At 41.0% G+C, this 17,847-nt stretch overlaps 1 protein-coding gene across 2 annotated transcripts; it reads left to right on the top strand.

The window, feature by feature from the left end:
* Positions 1 to 355: 355 nt before the first annotated feature.
* LOC134802338 (zinc finger protein 813-like) lies at positions 356 to 14,763 on the top strand. Of its 2 annotated transcripts, none has more exons than XM_063774948.1 (13): positions 356 to 731; positions 1,143 to 1,277; positions 2,474 to 3,238; positions 4,065 to 4,195; positions 4,531 to 4,605; positions 5,341 to 5,479; positions 7,235 to 7,347; positions 10,686 to 10,782; positions 12,045 to 12,224; positions 12,792 to 12,893; positions 13,190 to 13,262; positions 13,521 to 13,546; positions 14,572 to 14,763. In XM_063774948.1, exons 1-13 carry the CDS (start codon positions 573 to 575, stop codon positions 14,731 to 14,733), a joined length of 2,157 nt encoding a protein of 718 aa, XP_063631018.1. In that variant the 5' UTR covers positions 356 to 572; the 3' UTR covers positions 14,734 to 14,763. The 2 variants fall into 2 exon arrangements, with proteins under 2 accessions (XP_063631018.1, XP_063631017.1); XM_063774947.1 differs by lacking the exon at positions 13,521 to 13,546 and adding an exon at positions 13,650 to 13,675.
* The last annotated feature ends 3,084 nt before the right edge of the window (positions 14,764 to 17,847 follow it).

The raw sequence follows: 17,847 nt of genomic DNA on the forward strand, positions 1-17,847 counted from the left end.
ACTGGCCTCATAAATTGGTATTCTTGCGTCCGCACCTCATTTTATCGGTAATATCGGTCATTATCGGCGGTTGAATTCGACGACCTAAATTGGTATTTGCGTCCGCACCTCCTGATTCGATCGGGCAATTTAATCAGATAGGAGACTTTCAAAACCTACTTTTTAGTTAAATGTTAAACTACCTATTTAAAAATAATCTACTCCATATGTTCGCCAGACTAAAGTTGCGGTCCGGTGCGCCCGTCAGTTATGCCATTACATTTTTCATTTGTGCATTGATTTAAAAAAATATATCACTCACCGTATGACGCATCTATGACGTTTGACTTTATTTGACTTGACATTTGTCTATGTCTAATGAGACTGAGACAAAATTTCATGATAAAAAAGTAATTGTAACATTGAAGAAATGCATTATTCTGTATAAAACCTTATGCAAGCATTGCCTGGAATGCTGATAAATTATTTGAACTCCTATACGCTCTAAATTATAAAATCGTAGTATATCACATTTCTCTGAAATCACAGGAAGTCTGTGTGCCAATTCTCATCGAACTACAAGAATATTAGCGATGCCTTTACCTTTAGTATTAGTAAACATGGACACAGTGAAATTGGAGGAACAATCGGAGTTGATGGCATGTCGGATTTGTCTGGCTTGGGACGTGAAATTGTATCATATTCGCGAGGTGGGCTTAGACCAAACGTTTTCAGAACTTATGGGAATTTCGGTAAGCAATGTTTGTATATACTAGAAGCGCTGGTGGCCTAGCGGTAAGAGCGACTTGCAACCCGGAGGTCGCGGGTTCAAACCCGGCTCGGACCAATGAGTTTTTCGAATCTTATGTACGAAGTATCATTCGATATTTACCACTAACTTTTCAGTGAAGGAAAACATCGTGAGGAAATCTGCATACATCTGCGGAAAAATTCAAAAGGTGTATGTGATGTCCCCTATCCGCATTGGGCTAGCGTGGGGACTATAGCCCAAGCCCTCTTGCGCATGAGAGGAGGCCTGTGCCCAGCAGTGGGACATATATAGGCTTAATTATTTGTTTTTTTATTTTTATGTATTCCTAAGATTGTGAAAATTGTGAACGGATGGACAAATTTGGCTAAGATTTTTTAAATTATGTTTGCAGATATCGGCAGCAGATGGGCTACCTCAACACTTATGCAGCTGGTGTCGCACACTCCTGCTTAAAGCAGTGAGGCTGCGAGCTTGCTCAAAACGATCAGACAGCTTGCTTCGACAGGCGCTCACACATCAACAAATAGTCAGTATTTTAATCTTAGAATTTATTAATTTAAAAACCAAATATTGCTTGACCAAGACAGTAATTTTTCCACATTTAAATTTATTCTAAGCTTAATAGCAACATTCACAGACGTTTCTGCTTGTTAAAAATTAAAATTGGTAAGTATATTAAAATTTTGTCAATAACATCTCAGATATCCGAGGTCCTACTCAACATCAAAGCTCTGATAGGATTCCTTGAGGAGTTAGGCTGGCAGGACTAGCCCCCCATCTCTGTCACGCAAAATAGGCGCTAGTCGTCGAGTTACGGAAAAATTGCCCGGGCTACACAATACAAGTACTTTGTTCCTCTTCATAAGGTCAATTCTATTTATGTAACAAAATTATTGACATTCGTTTTGTTTATCCTAGAGTGCTTGCGCCAAGAGCATTTTGCCGCCCGTACTGAAAAAAACTGTGGTTAGGTACTTTGTTAAGTTAATTTTTAGGGTTCCGTACCTCAAAAGGAAAAAACGGAACCCTTATAGCAGCGGTCGGCAACCTTTTAGCAGCCAAGGGCCACATAGTAGTTAACGAAGTTGACGCGGGCCACACTTTGTTTTTATGTATGACTTTATCAGACATTGTCGTTTGTCCATATCATATTACATACAAAATAGCCAGGGAGGCTCGTGGGCCGCAAGTGAGAGGTTCGCGGGCCGCTTGTTGCCGACCGCTGCCTTATAGGATCACTTTGTTGTCTGTCTGTCCGTCCATAGTCAAGACCCTTTAGATTTTTCCCTGTACTTGTAGTATAAGACAATATTACTTGCCAAATTTCATAGTTCTAGATTTTAGATCAACAGAAAGCACTCTATAAATTTTGATTCCATTGCGAGTGTCGAAATATACGTTTTTTGCGGCATAAACGGCCGTATCTTTTGTTTTACGTTAATCGGTTTTTTTCACAGTTTCTAGTGTGACTGTAGACCTGAGTATATAGTTTAAATTTCAACTTGATACCTCCACGCGTTCCGGACATAAAGGGTCTTGATAGACATACAGACGGTCAACAATGTGATCCTCTAATTTAAAGGGTTCCGTTTTTTCCTTTTGAGGTACGGAACCCTAAAAATCATCAGCACTCACGTTTCACGGAAAGACATCTACTCTACTTTAATAGGATACCTATAATAAAAAATTTAGTGATAGCTAATCACAAAATAACTTTTTCAGATAACAAACGCATACATTCGCACTATCGATCGTTCTATACACAAACTGACACGCACACTCTCGCAAAACTTAAAAACTACCATCCAGTATTACTTTGAACAAGACAAAACATTGGAAAATGTAAATGTCCATCCAGATATTGATATTATCAAAGATGAGATAGAACGAAATGAAAATGATTTGAACAATAAACATGATAAGGTAGAAACAGATATATTACAGATTAATATAATGGAAACTGAAATTAAAGCGTTTGATTTGAATTGTGACGGGACAGGAGACAGTGATGATTCTGATGAAGATTCCAAAATGAATCTTCGAGAATATAAATATAAAATGGGAAATGTTGAGCCAAAACCAGCGTTAGTCGAAGTTAAAATAGGAACTAGATTTGATAAACAAATAAAAAAAGTTTCAAAAAAACTAAAGGAAGTTAATGTAGAAACATTTCAAAATAAAAAGCGACATTCAAAAGCCAATAAAGTAAGAACGAAAAATAAGGAAACAAATGAAGTAAAAACAAAAGCCGTTAAAGAAAAACACTCGGAACCAGGAAGGTTTTTTACAATAGAGGATATAGAAGAGTTTGTAAAAAAGCATAATTTTGAAATACAGTATTTGACTGAGGAAGAAATGGCGGAGGATATGGAAAGGCGAAAAATGTCGGATCGGTATAAGCATTGCAAGTTTAAATGTAACTTGTGTTATAAAGGCTTTCTGACGTCCACTACCTTTGACAACCATATGAAGAAAGATCATGATCCGGTAAGCTTTTTTATAATAATATAATAAAAATAATTTAGCCGATATACGTCCCCACGCTGGCCCAATGCGGGTTTGGGACTTCACATACACCTTTGAATTTCTTCGCGGATGTATGCAAGTTTCCTCATGATGTTTTCCTTCACCGAAAAGCTAGTGGTAAATATCAAATGATACGAACTCATTGGTACGAGTCCAGGATTTGAACCCACGACCTCCGGATTGAAAGTCGGACGTCAGATCCACTCGGCCACCACCGCTTCTTAATCGCAAGTTTATTAAAACAAAAAATGTTTATGCTAATAAATTGAAGCTCTTTAACCCTTTGAAAGCTACGTCTATCGTACGCGGCGCGTCATCGAAAAACCTGTCGGAATGCACGAAGGTTGATATTGGGTTGTAGCCGCGCGTGTCGGTGATAAAACAACGCAACCTAATTGTGTTTGGCTTTGTTAGAATTGCCTCAATGAGTATTATAATAGTTGCATGTGGAAAGAAAAGTATAGGCCCCGTGCATGAACTATAGGGGGCAGCATAGGAGCCGTCAGATTTTTAGCGCGAGGCGTAAATGTGTCGTTTATGCTTCCCATGTAGCCCACAAGATGGCAGACCCTACTATACACAAGGAAACGTACCGACGAGAACGGTAGATGGTAGCACTTGCTTTGGCAATGTACATGTGCATATATTTTTCCGATTCCGACCACAAGATGGCAGACCCTCCAACGCGCACGGTCCCTATAGTCTATAGTCAACGATAAACGCTTGTATCAAACGTGAAATTTTTGTCAAAAAAAATGTTTAACCTATGTTTATCGTTTGTGTTCAGCGTAACGCAAAGAACGAGTGCCGGTTATGCCGCGTCAGCTACCGCTACGGGTTCTACCTCAAACAACACGTGCAGAACGCGCACCGGCTGCGGCTGCGCTGCGCCGAGTGCGGAGAGGGCGTGTGGGGCAGGTAACGCAGGGGACACTGTCACAGCTACCACTACGATTTCTACATCAAGGAGTACTTGCGGAACGCGCATCGGCTGCGGCGAGTGTGGCGGACTACGACGAGCGCGTGTGGGCAGGTAACGCAGGGGACAGTAACACAGTGGACACTGTTACATAACGGGGGCAGGTAATGCAAGAAACAGTCACACAGTGGAAAAGGTTACATAACGAGGACGTTTGTGGATCTTGCGATACCTGTGCCTCAATATCTTTTAATCGCAAATTTTAATTTATTATACTCTTCGAAGGTTATACACGTACATAATATGAAATTATCAGCCACTTATATTGTTACAGGAAAGAGTGCGTCGCGCACGCGGCGCGCCACGCCGGCACCACGCGGCAATGCAAGTACTGCGGAAAGCACTTCCTGTGAGTATGACGTTTTTAAAGTGTTCTGCCTTTTCACTGTGGTTTTATAGCCCGAATGTCACATTCTAATCACCTTTTTGTAGATGATTTACTTTTGCAACCATCATTCGGCAAATTTTGATTATGGTAACGATTTACATATATACTTTCTTTTTTTCGACAATGTTAACGTATAATATAAACTTATTATGAAATAAAACTATTGAAACGGATTATATCGCGTACTTATATTGAATACATACTACCGAGTTTCTTGCCGGTACCATATTGGGATACCCTCCTACAATTAAGTAGGGAATTAAATCTTCTCGGGGCAGAGCTGTAGGGTTAGAGCCGGCATAGTTTTATCGCGTATTTTTAGCTTTACTTGAAAATAGTTGTAATGTAGAACTAGCCTTATGAACCAATTTTGTATGTATAACTGACCTTAAAATTTATAATTTATGATGGTTCATTATTTTGTAAGTGGGTAGTTTTTGCACAGTACAGTTTTTCCTCAGTCACCCGTTGGTCACGAACGCTGTAAAGGGTTCGAAACGTCGGGATGTATTCAATATACGCGATATAATCCGTTTCAATAGTTTTATTTCATGAGTAACTATCGCGGTAACCGAAGACAATATTATAAACTTATTATGTTTTCCCTTATTCCATTCGGCGTATTATTTCCTCAGTTGTCTAAAGAAAACCTTGTATCTAAGGTGAAATATTTGATAAAAACTTATTTGTCCACAGTAAGAAATCGTCGTACACATGGCATATGCGAGCTGCGCATCCCATCGAGAACTCAGCGCGCGGCTCGTGCGAGCTCTGTGGGGAGATCTACACAAGTGCCAAGGGACTCAAGGCGCATAAACTACTTGCACATAATAAGGTAACGCAGGAGACAACCGTGGAGAAATCTGCGCGCGGCTCATATGAGCTCTGTAGGAAGATATATACTAGCGCCAAGGGACTCAAGGCGCATAAACTACTTGCACATAATAAGGTAACGCAGGAGACAACCGTGGAGAAATCAGCGCGCGGCTCATATGAGCTCTGTAGGAAGATATATACTAGCGCCAAGGGACTCAAGGCGCATAAACTACTTGCACATAATAAGGTAACGCAGGAGACAACCGTGGAGAAATCTGCGCGCGGCTCATATGAGCTCTGTAGGAAGATATATACTAGCGCCAAGGGACTCAAGGCGCATAAACTACTTGCACATAATAAGGTAACGCAGGAGACAACCGTGGAGAAATCTGCGCGCGGCTCATATGAGCTCTGTAGGAAGATATATACTAGCGCCAAGGGACTCAAGGCGCATAAACTACTTGCACATAATAAGGTAACGCAGGAGACAACCGTGGAGAAATCAGCGCGCGGCTCATATGTGCTCTGTAGGAAGATATATACTAGCGCCAAGGGACTCAAGGCGCATAAACTACTTGCACATAATAAGGTAACGCAGGAGACAACCGTGGAGAAATCTGCGCGCGGCTCATATGAGCTCTGTAGGAAGATATATACTAGCGCCAAGGGACTCAAGGCGCATAAACTACTTGCACATAATAAGGTAACGCAGGAGACAACCGTGGAGAAATCAGCGCGCGGCTCATATGAGCTCTGTAGGAAGATATATACTAGCGCCAAGGGACTCAAGGCGCATAAACTACTTGCACATAATAAGGTAACGCAGGAGACAACCGTGGAGAAATCAGCGCGCGGCTCATATGAGCTCTGTAGGAAGATATATACTAGCGCCAAGGGACTCAAGGCGCATAAACTACTTGCACATAATAAGGTAACGCAGGAGACAACCGTGGAGAAATCTGCGCGCGGCTCATATGAGCTCTGTAGGAAGATATATACTAGCGCCAAGGGACTCAAGGCGCATAAACTACTTGCACATAATAAGGTAACGCAGGAGACAACCGTGGAGAAATCAGCGCGCGGCTCATATGAGCTCTGTAGGAAGATATATACTAGCGCCAAGGGACTCAAGGCGCATAAACTACTTGCACATAATAAGGTAACGCAGGAGACAACCGTGGAGAAATCAGCGCGCGGCTCATATGAGCTCTGTAGGAAGATATATACTAGCGCCAAGGGACTCAAGGCGCATAAACTACTTGCACATAATAAGGTAACGCAGGAGACCACTTGTTAGCTTAGACAAAATTTGTATGAAGCGATTTGCAACTTAAAACTGACATATTCACGGCCTCTGGATCGATACTGCAGCGCTCTGCCATCTGAGCCACAAAGACCTCATCCATAGCCAGCAAATTTTTCCACCATATGGGTCTAGGGACGTTTCTGCTTGTTAAAAATTAAATTAGCTCAATAAGAGCTTGTATCAAAGTTTTTTTTAATAAATTTATGGTTTAGATTCACTTGTCTTTAGTCACTCGTGCGACATGTTTCGGAGAGCCTAGGTCTCCTTTCTCAAGACTAACAGTGCGAGCAGCGTTCATGACGGCCGTGTATCGCGTACTGCCGTCGTGAACGCTGCTCGCATTGTAGGCGATCGCGAGAAAGGAGACCTAGGCTCTCCGAAACATGTCGCACGAGTGAGTCTAAACCGTAAAGTTATTCAATGTTAATATGTCTCACAGTTTAAACTCAAAAGTTTTTTTTTTAACAGCGCTCTGCGCCCGAGCTACAGTGCGGCCGCTGCCGCGCACAGTTCGACAATAAGGAGGCTCTGACGAAACACAGACAACAACAAGTTGACGACAAGTGTGATCCTGACTTAAGGTAACCAAAACCAACCGAAACCATTATAGAGTTAGACCAAGAAAAGTCTGCAACGATTTTGATAGCATACGCAGTGTAAGTGTTATTTATGGGTCTCTATTGTTTTCCAAAAAGTTTTAAGTCATGTCATAATGTATTGTTTGCCCGCATTTTCGTTAGTCAGAATTTATTTGGTCCAGAAACGCGTCACTTTTCCAGGATTGCCATAAAACAAACCTAATCTAATCTATCTATAGGTTAACCTTACGAAAATCGTGAAAAGTTAACGGTTTCAGTTTTATGACTAACGATAATATGACAAACAATACATTATGACTTAAAACATTACGGGAAATAAAGATACCCCGTTATTTATAACTCTAAATTTCATAGAAGTTTGACGTTTAAAATAACACCTGCTGCACACTGCGTGTGTTTTCATCGAGTATGATATAGACTTACCATTTGACAGCGAATATTTCCACTATACGCGCCTCAAGGGTGCCTAGAGAAATTTACCGTAAGCTTTAAACTTATAACACTTTAAACTCTCGCGTTTTCTACAGATATTAAATGTCTTTTTTTCTCGTATGGCTTTTTGTGTTACTCTACTTCAGAGATTTACAGTTTTTAAGTACTGTACCGCTTCTGTGGTTAAGGTGGTAAAATCCTCCACATGCCCGTGGTATTTGGTTAGAGGACAGTCAAATACCGTGTGGTGTACGGTCTGCTCGGCTGCTCCACACCGACATACTGGTGACTCGCACCATTAAATGTCATTAACCAATATAACGCGATAGAATTTCATTATTTTACATTTTATCCGACGTTTCAGCCAGGTTGCACTAGCTGTGGTCAGGGAAGACTTAGACCCGTTAATGACATTAAATAAGTTTTAAACTTCTTAAACCACGACTTCTTCCACTTATCCCTTATATCTAAGAAGGGTGACTGCTATAGTTATGGGCCACTACATAGTTATTTGTATTTTTATCACTCTTAACAACAAGACATGTTGGCTTGTTTCTTTCTGATTTGTTAGGAGTGGTCAATAACTATAGCTGTCACCCTATGTGAAGTACTGACTTTAAAATTTTTCTTAATTGAAATTGATTTATTCATAAACTAGATTACACAGCACATAACAGTAAACTATAAATAAACTTAAAAAAAAAGTGAAGTACGGCAGTTTCAGGGGCCCATCTAGTGAGCGGCAAGTCATCACCTGCCTCGATAACGTGTGTTAGCATTAGGGGTCCCTTTGTTTCCCATAAAGTTTTAAGTCATAATGTATTGTTTGTCATATTATCGTTAGTCATAAAACCGAAACCGTTAACTTTTCAGGATTTTCGTATGGCTATTCTATAGATAGGTTAGGTTAGGTTAGGTTTGTTTTATGGCAATCCTGAAAAGTTACGCGTTTCTGAGAAAAACTAATTACGACTAACGAAAATTCGGACAAATAATACACTATGCCGGTTTACAAAGTCAAAGGTGAAATGCACCTACCTAAACATTTCCGTCCGATATCACTGATACCAGTTATTTCAAAAATATTTGAACGAATGATGAGCAATAGGATAATGAATCATATTACATCTAATAACCTATTAAACCGGCAGCAATATGCCTACCAACCCGGGCGGTCGACGGCGGACGCGGCGCGCGATGTTGTGACGCGGGTGCTGGCACACCTGGAGGGCGGGCGACAGGTCGCAGCGGTGTTCTGCGACCTGTCGCGCGCCTTCGAGATGATCGACCACTCACTCTTGCTAGCCAAACTCTCCCGCTACGGCTTCAGTGGAAGTTTTCATGACGCTGTTGCCTCGTTTCTAAGCAATCGAAGGCAAGCTACATACGTGCTCAATACGAAGTCAATTCTGGAACCGATAGGATGTTCTGCTGTTCCTCAAGGATCCGTGATGGGCAATAACTTGTTTCTGATGTTAGTAAACGATATCACAACCGCTTGTCCCTACCCCGAGTACGCGATGTTCGCCGATGACACCTGCATCATAGTCAACGCCGATAATTTCGACAACTTAAAATTGAAACTTGCCCATGTAATGCATCAAATGGCCGAGTGGTTTACGGCAAATGGTATGTTACTAAATGTCGATAAGACTAATATAATTCATTTTCAATTAAAAAAGACACACAACCCAATAAATATAAAGGTAAACGATATCACAGTTCCCCAAGTTGACACGACAAGGTACTTAGGGTACATGATCGACGCCGGGCTGACGTGGGCCGCGCACGTCGACCACATGTGCGACAAGCTGTCCTCGGCGTGCTACGCCCTGTCCAGACTCGCGCCCACCCTGTCTGCCAATAACCTGCGTAAAGCGTACTTTGGATATTTTCACTCTGTCTTAATTCAAGGAATTGACTTATGGGCCACGTCGGCCACCTGGGAAAGACTCTTTAAATTACAGAAACGTGCCTTACGCATCATTGATCGGAAACCACTCGACCATCCGGCGAAAGAAATATTTAAAAATCATAAGATCTTAACCTTGCCAAGTATATATATACTGACAGCTTGTGACTACATACGCGAGAACCTACATAACTACCAAACACTAAATAGTCACATAGGCAACCGCTGCTAATAGCTCCGAACCGGCGGCTGGCGAAGGCCCGTGCACGTGCAGCGCTCAGTGTTGCCGGGGCGAGCATATATAACCATGTTCCTCTAAACATAAAAGAGGCTATAAGCAACGCAGCATTCTCGAAAAAACTGAAGGCAATATTAATGGACCTAGCATGTTACACTGTCTCAGAGTTTCTGCAAATGACCAACCCGTTGACCCTAACACATCAAATACCTAATATGTAAATCACCTGTAGGTATGTTTACTAAAAACAAAGGAATGTAATAAATAATTTTAAGATAATATACTTAATGCATAATGTAAATAATTAATTAATTATGAACTGTGTGTACCTATTGTGTGACTTATAAATATGTATGTGATATTTACGAATAAATGATCTGAAATCTATGACTTAAAACTATTTGGGAAACAATAGAGACCCGTTAGCATTATTATGGCAGGTGTCCGGACTTAGCCCAGTCTCATTGTCCACCCAAACTTCAATCCATACACCGGTGTACTATTCACTTTTTTTCTCCAATAGTCCCAATGCCTGCTGAGACCGGTTCATGGGTGTCTATTGTTGCGCCTGTGAACAGGTTCCAGCAGGCGTTCTACATGATATTAAAGCTCTCCAAGGGGCCTCTATGTGTTGAATCTATCCACGCAAGCCTATCAAAAGACCGGGATTTATAGGTCCGTGAAATCCAAAATATGAAGTATTAGTATTACGCATGTAATGTGAGGATGTGTACGCAGCCCATGCGCGGCGTGCGGCGGGGGCTGCGCGGGCGCCGAGGCGCTGCTGCGACACATGCATGCGGCGCACAACGTCGCCATCTTCACCTGTGACCTCGTAAGTTATTCTTTAGCCCCCTCCAGACTATGCGCGTGAATCGCGGGCGAAGCCGCGAACGCGAGTGTGGAGTCGATTTCGCTGTCTGCGAAAATCGACTCCACACTTGCGTTCGCGGCTTCGCCCGCGATTCACGCGCATAGTCTGGAGGGGGCTTTTGGGTTCCGTCTGCTAAAGTAAGGACGCGAAGCACGGAGATTTTCGTACATTAATCCGCTTTTTCCCATCTCTATCGCACGCGCTAAAATTGCGTTCATTGTTGCCGATTTTGTATGCGCGGCGTCTGTTTACGGAATATTTATTTGGCCGTTTTTAGCGCTGTTTGAAGTAACCTACTTAGTTCTTATAAAAACAAGAATATCAAAAAAAGCAAAACGTACAACACAAATACTGGTAATATAGAACTCATAAAAAAATATTCATCTCCTAAATCCAGAGAGGAAAATGTCGAGAACGTGCGTATGGAAAAATTACCACTATTGTATCCTCTTAACCGCGTGCGTTAGAGATAGGAAACTTTATTGCAGTTTGTCAACCACTATAGCATTTATTTTAACCTTTGACACAGTAGCTCTGAATATATAGTAACCTAAAGGAACTATTAGTACAGTTTTCTATAGTCTGTATCTTTAGGTATTTAAATAAAAGTAAACTAAATCTACCCTCAAACGGCACCTTAAGCCAGTTGAGGGTAGATGGAAACATTACACGATCAAATTAGGTTAAAGGCCTACATTAGGTTAAATGCAGGTCGTTCAGTGACTGATCTAGGCGGTTTTGTATTTGGTTGATTAATTAATAAATGCCATAAGTTTAACTACCCGAAAATTTACAAATTATTTGTTTACTTTTATTTAAATACCTTAAGATACAGAGTATTAAGCAAATATATTTTTGGTTGGGATTTGTAAACTGTTACACTTTTTGGTGTATCCCTACATCTTATAAAATAAAGTCCCCCACCGCGTCTGTCTGTTTGTACGTATGTTCGCTATAAACTTATTTATTTCATTTATTTAACATTAAAAGTCATGTGCATTACAGAAAATGTTAGTAGAATGTAGTCAGTATATGACACCCGGGTGGGGCGCATAATGTTAGTACTTATGTAGTACTCAAAAACTACTGAACGGATTTTCATGCAGTTCTAATTTCATCTATCAATAGAGTGATTCTTGAGGAAGGTTTGGTATATAATCTGTTTAGGTTTACCCGTGCGAAGCCGGGGCGGGTCGCTAGTTTAACATAAATGATTGTTTCAGTGCAACAAATCCTTTCTATCCAAGCCTTCGCTCTCCACCCACATAGATCGCGTCCACCTCGGCATCAGGCCGTTACAACACCACCAGCTCACGCAGTACAAGAAGCACAGCAAGCGGCCCGTGCAGCATAAGAGACGGGGGCACGACCACATGTGCGAGCACTGCGGGAAGGCCTACACGGTAAACGCAACACATACACCTGCGAGTAATGCAAACACATACACCTGCGACTAATGCAAACTAATACACCTGCGATAATGCAAACATACATCGCGTCTACCTCGGCATCAGGCCGTTACAGCACCACCAGCTCACACAGTACAAGAAGCACAGCAAGCGGCCCGTGCAGCACAAGAGACGGGGGCATGACCACATGCGCGAGCACTGCGGGAAGGCCTACATGGTAAACGCAACACATACGCCTGCGAGTAATGCAAACACATACACCTGCGTCTAATGCAAACACACACACCTGCGCTAATGCAAACTCATACACCTGCGTTCCGTGAAGCAAACACAAATAATTCAATATAAATAATGTATAGGTATACTACAAATAAATTACACGTAACGTCATACATACAATATGTAGGTTTTTTAGTCGACGTGATACTTAAGACATGAGAGTTTTTTTAAATTAAATGTACTTTAATTATTCTAACATTCTTGGCAATGAATAAATAATATCCATCAAGTTTGTGATTTGCATGTACGTGTTACTATACTTATCTGTATTCGATTGTGCAGACACATCAGTTTCTGAAGAATCACCAGATGACGCATACGGGTGAACGGCCCTTCAAGTGCGACCGCTGCCCTAAAGGGTTCACCACGGCTGTGCAGCTCACGGTAACACAATCACCTGTAACCTCCTAAGGCCCAAGGTCCTATCTCATCATCATCATCATTCGCTTGCCCTTATCCCATTCATTTGGGGTCGGCGCAGCATGTCTTTTTCTTCCATACCTCTCTCTCGCCCGTCATCTCATCATTCACTTGCGTTCGCTTCATATCATCTCTCACACAGTCCTAATAGTCCTCACAATGTAGTGCCCACAATACAAGTATTTTAGAGCTTACTGTGGGAATAGGTCGATTTGTGTATTGCTGCCCTTATGATATTTATTAATTATTTGTATGTTTAGTGGCACACGAGAACACACACGGGGGAGCGTCCGTTCCAGTGCGACCAGTGCCACCAGGCGTTCAGTCTAGAAGGTAACCTCAGGAGGCACCGCAAAGCGGTAAGTACTGACGTCGGTGGCTAACAGGCGTGCAGCCTAGGAACACACACGGGGGAGAGTCAGTTCCAGTGCGACCAGTGTCACCAGGCGTTCAGTCTAGAAAGCAACCTAAGGAGGCACCGCAAAGCGGTAAGTATTCACGTCGGTGGCTAACAGGCGTACAGCCTAGGAACACACACGGGGGAGAGTAAGTTCCAGTGCGACCAATGTCATCAAGCGTTCAGTCTAGAAGGCAACCTCAGGAGGCACCGCAAAGCGGTAAGTATTCACGCCGGTGGCTAACAGGCGTCCAGCCTAGGAACACACACGGGGGAGAGTCAGTTCCAGTGCGAACAGTGTCACCAGGCGTTCAGTCTAGAAGGCAACCTAAGGAGGCACCGCAAAGCGGTAAGTACTCACGTCGGTGGCTAACAGGCGTACAGCCTAGGAACACACACGGGGGAGAGTCAGTTCCAGTGCGAACAGTATCACCAGCCGTTCAGTCTAGAAGGCAACCTAAGGAGGCACCGCATAGCGGTAAGTACTCACGTCGGTGGCTAACAGGCGTACAGCCTACCTGTTAAGGAATAACAGAAGTTCTCGTGGCTAAAAAAATTAAAACAAAGAAAATCAGAGCGTAGAAGTTTAGACAATTTAACTTTATTATACCATAGACACGTAGAGTAATATAAGTAAAGAAAGAGTGGTAACTCCATACATCATTTTACTACCAAAACGCGAGTTATCTCGTAGTCGACATCTAGCGTCAAGTAGCGGTACTGATAGTTCCACTGCTTGACGTTAGATGTCGACTACGAAATAACTCGCGTTTTGGTAAGAAAACTGATGTATGGGCTACGGGGCTACCACTCTTTCTGTACTTATAATATTACTCTATGCTAATAATATTTATGGTCATGAATACTATGAGAAACATTTTTTTTATTTCAAACATAGAAGCAATAAGTTATGGGATGAAAAGAGATCCCTTTCGCATGAAATGTCGTTAAAAAGAGATTAATTTGTTCAATGTCGACATTAGACGACCGGTCTGGCCTAGTGCGTAGTGACCATGCGTTTGAAACCGATGATCCCGGGTTCGAGTCCCAGTAAGGGTATTTATATGTGTGCTCACACAGATATTTGTTCCTGAGTCATGGTTGTTTTCTTTGTATTTAAGTATTTATCACACAAGCAAGCCTTCATGAGCTTACCGTGGGGCTTAGTCAATTCGTGTAAAAAATGTCCTATAATATATAATGTGTGGACTTTCGGACGAAGCCTCATTAATTTGTATTATTTAGGTGCACCTAGGCCTCCGTAAGAACGTGCCGTGCCCGCGCTGCGAGAAAACCTTCTCCACTAACTCCACGATGAAGCTGCACGTCAGAACAGTGCACGACGGAGCGCCCTGGCCGCGCCGAGACCGGAGGCCGAGGAAACAGCCGCCCCAGATTACAGAGTAGTTTTATAAAAAACACATACACCTGCGAAGTATGTTGTTAACGGGCATTTTCACTTGTACCATTTACTTTTTCTCGAAAATACATCAACTTTTGGGTTATTTCTACTCAGAATCACGAGGACAAACGATTTAAAAAGAAAAAAAGGCTCACAAAAAATGACAGTTTTGTAACGCATTTTCACATACATTTTGTATGGACCGTTACAAAACTGACACCCAAAATTTGTATGAAAAACTGGGGACACTTTTTTTCTATGTCTTATTCAATGATACTCGTGATTCTGAGTCTAAATAACCCAAAAGTTTCTGGTTTTTCGAAAAAAAGTAAATGGTACAACATACAGCAGTGGCGGCTACTGAACTGAACCTACTCTTATTCGTAAAATGAAGGTACATAAAAAGATGTACATTAATCAACTCGTTATTTTATTTGACCATCTTGTCCACTGGCCTGTAACTGGCCGCCCTAATCTAAAAATGAATTCTATTCACCTATAAACAGAATTAATTTTAGTATAAGGATTCAGTAACTGGCCACCTTGTACTAAAATGAATATTATTTATAGGTGAATAGAATTCATTTTTGGTTTGGGGTGGCCAGTTAATAGCGAATTACCCTATTACCTTAAATAACCTGGCACGCCCACTTAGTCACTAGAAAAAGGCGCGAAATTCAAATGTTCTATGACAAGTAAACCCTTCGCGCCTACCTTTTTAGGGTTCCGTGCTCAAAGGGTAAAAACGGGACCCTATTACTAAGACTCCGCTATCCGTCTGTCACCAGGCTGTAACTCATGAACCGTGATAGCTACAGTTGAAATTTTCACAGATATATTTCTGTTGCCGCTATAACAACAAATACTAAAAACAAAATAAAATAAATATGTAAGTATAAGTGGGGCTCCCATACAACAAACGTGATTTTTTTTGCCGGTTTTTGCGTAATGGTACTCGCACTTGTTTTTTAAGTTTCCCCCTTTTTTCTACTGACTAATTGGGTGTGCCAGAGTATAGTATAGCAGGGAGATTGCTGCGTCTCTTTCGATTGTCGTAAATTGAGAAACTGCATTGATTGGTATAAAAAACAGCGTTCAAGTTTAAATATTGATTTATTTAATACGTCAATATATATTTTTAAATACATTATTATTCTTATCGCTATTAATAAATATTATTAATTAAACAATTAAAATAAATAGATCATGCCAGGTAAAGTCTATTTCAATAGAACTTGCTTACTATGTAAACAAACCGCCATATTGAAATTGTCTCTGAATGATGAATTTACTAGTGATGGGCAAGACTCCTACTTACTACTTTACTAATGTCAAACCATATCGAATAATAAAATACCAAAAGTAAAAAACAAGTAGTTACTTATTTTTAATTTGTTTAATCACGATCAGAAGACAAATTAGTACTTAAGAATGATGTATTGATGTATTTTATAACCGCGGCGGTAGGTACAGAGCGTGGGTTGGGTAGTGTGTAGCGGGTTTATATCACAAACTTTAGTCACAACACTACCCATCATAGACAATTGTAGAATTTAAAAGAAATAAACCGTCATTCCAACAGGTCCTAGTAACCCAACTTATGAACCCATTTTAAACTTATAATTAAATAATTTAAATATCCAAGATACAGTTATATATTTATGTATTTTGCGGAACGGACCGTTTCAATAGTGTATATGTGTATGGTTTCAATGGTATTTGATGAGGTGGTGTGAAAATTCAAAGAGAAACAGTGATAAAACAAAGTTACGTTGTTTGTTTACATAGTTAGCAAATTCTATTGAAATAGACTTTAACACTAAATAGACCGCGAGCCAGGAACAGATTTCCATGACCAATCGCCTCCCGGGTGATAACTCGTTCCTATAGTGCTTAACGGCTATGTATGATGAACCCTCATGGACGTCAGCTGCCGCTCCGTTGGTGGGTTAAGGAATGGCAGCCACCGAAACATGTATAAAAAAAATTGTCATCGCCTCCCGTTTGATACTTTGGCAGACGATAGTTTGGATGCAATTATAAATAAAAAAAACCGTCAGCCGGTTGTATAGCGGTGGAAAGACCGTCAGCTACTTGCGTAAACATGTAAAAATAAGCGCTTTACCTTTTTATTTAGTAATAACTAAATCATGAAACTTTGTATGTAGCATTTCATCAGGCGTTTCAATAAACGCCTTACGGATTCGCGGACATAAATGGTCAGGCGCGTCAATGGTCATTTATAAAAGCATCTAAATTATCATCTGACAAAGAATCAAACGGGAGGCGATGACTGAGGATATTTGCTCCCGGCCCGCGGTCCAAAAGAATCGTCCGCGGGGTACAGAATGATTTGGAAATCGTTTTCTGGTCCACGCAGCAGATTTCGCTGTTAAGTGTGTGATTCGCCTAAATATTAATTTGTTACACAACATACATATAAGTTTCATATTTTATTTTATTACAATTAAGTAGAAACATGACTAGAATGGATTCCAGAGGAAATTAAATATATTTTGACATTGTAACAAAACTATAACTTTTTTAGGAGACTGCTATGCGATGATTTTAGTTGTTTACTTTACAACGAGTTTCTGTAACAGTAATATTTTTTTATCTTTAGATCTGTCTGTGACGTATCTGACATCCTTTACATAGTATGCGACTAAGTGAATTTTCTTTCCAACGTAATATCATCAGATCATTGTTAAAGTTCCCTTTTAATAAAAGCATAGAGTAACATAAGCAAAGAAAGAGTGGTAACTCCATACATCAGTTTTCTTACCAAAAGGTGAGTTATTTCGTAGTCGACATCTAGCGTCAAGTAGCGGAATTTATCAGTACTGCTAGTTGACAATAGATGTCACGGCGAACGAATATCTAATACTCGACAATTTTCAGCGGATTAACTGGAAGTCTATTTTCAACTCCTTTTAATATTAGTTGTAAATTGTTTTATTACTACATTTTTCGTCAGTAGCGACACTTGTGACATCTGGTGTCAAGTAGCGGTACTGATAGTTTCACTATTTGACGCAGGCGTGGCTCACTCCGCGATTTCGTCGCTTTGCAACAGGTAGCTACAAGTACACGTCCCACACCAATTTTGGTGGCTAGCC

This window comes from Cydia splendana, chromosome 24, assembly GCF_910591565.1.
Source record: "Cydia splendana chromosome 24, ilCydSple1.2, whole genome shotgun sequence".
NCBI lineage: Eukaryota > Metazoa > Arthropoda > Insecta > Lepidoptera > Tortricidae > Cydia > Cydia splendana.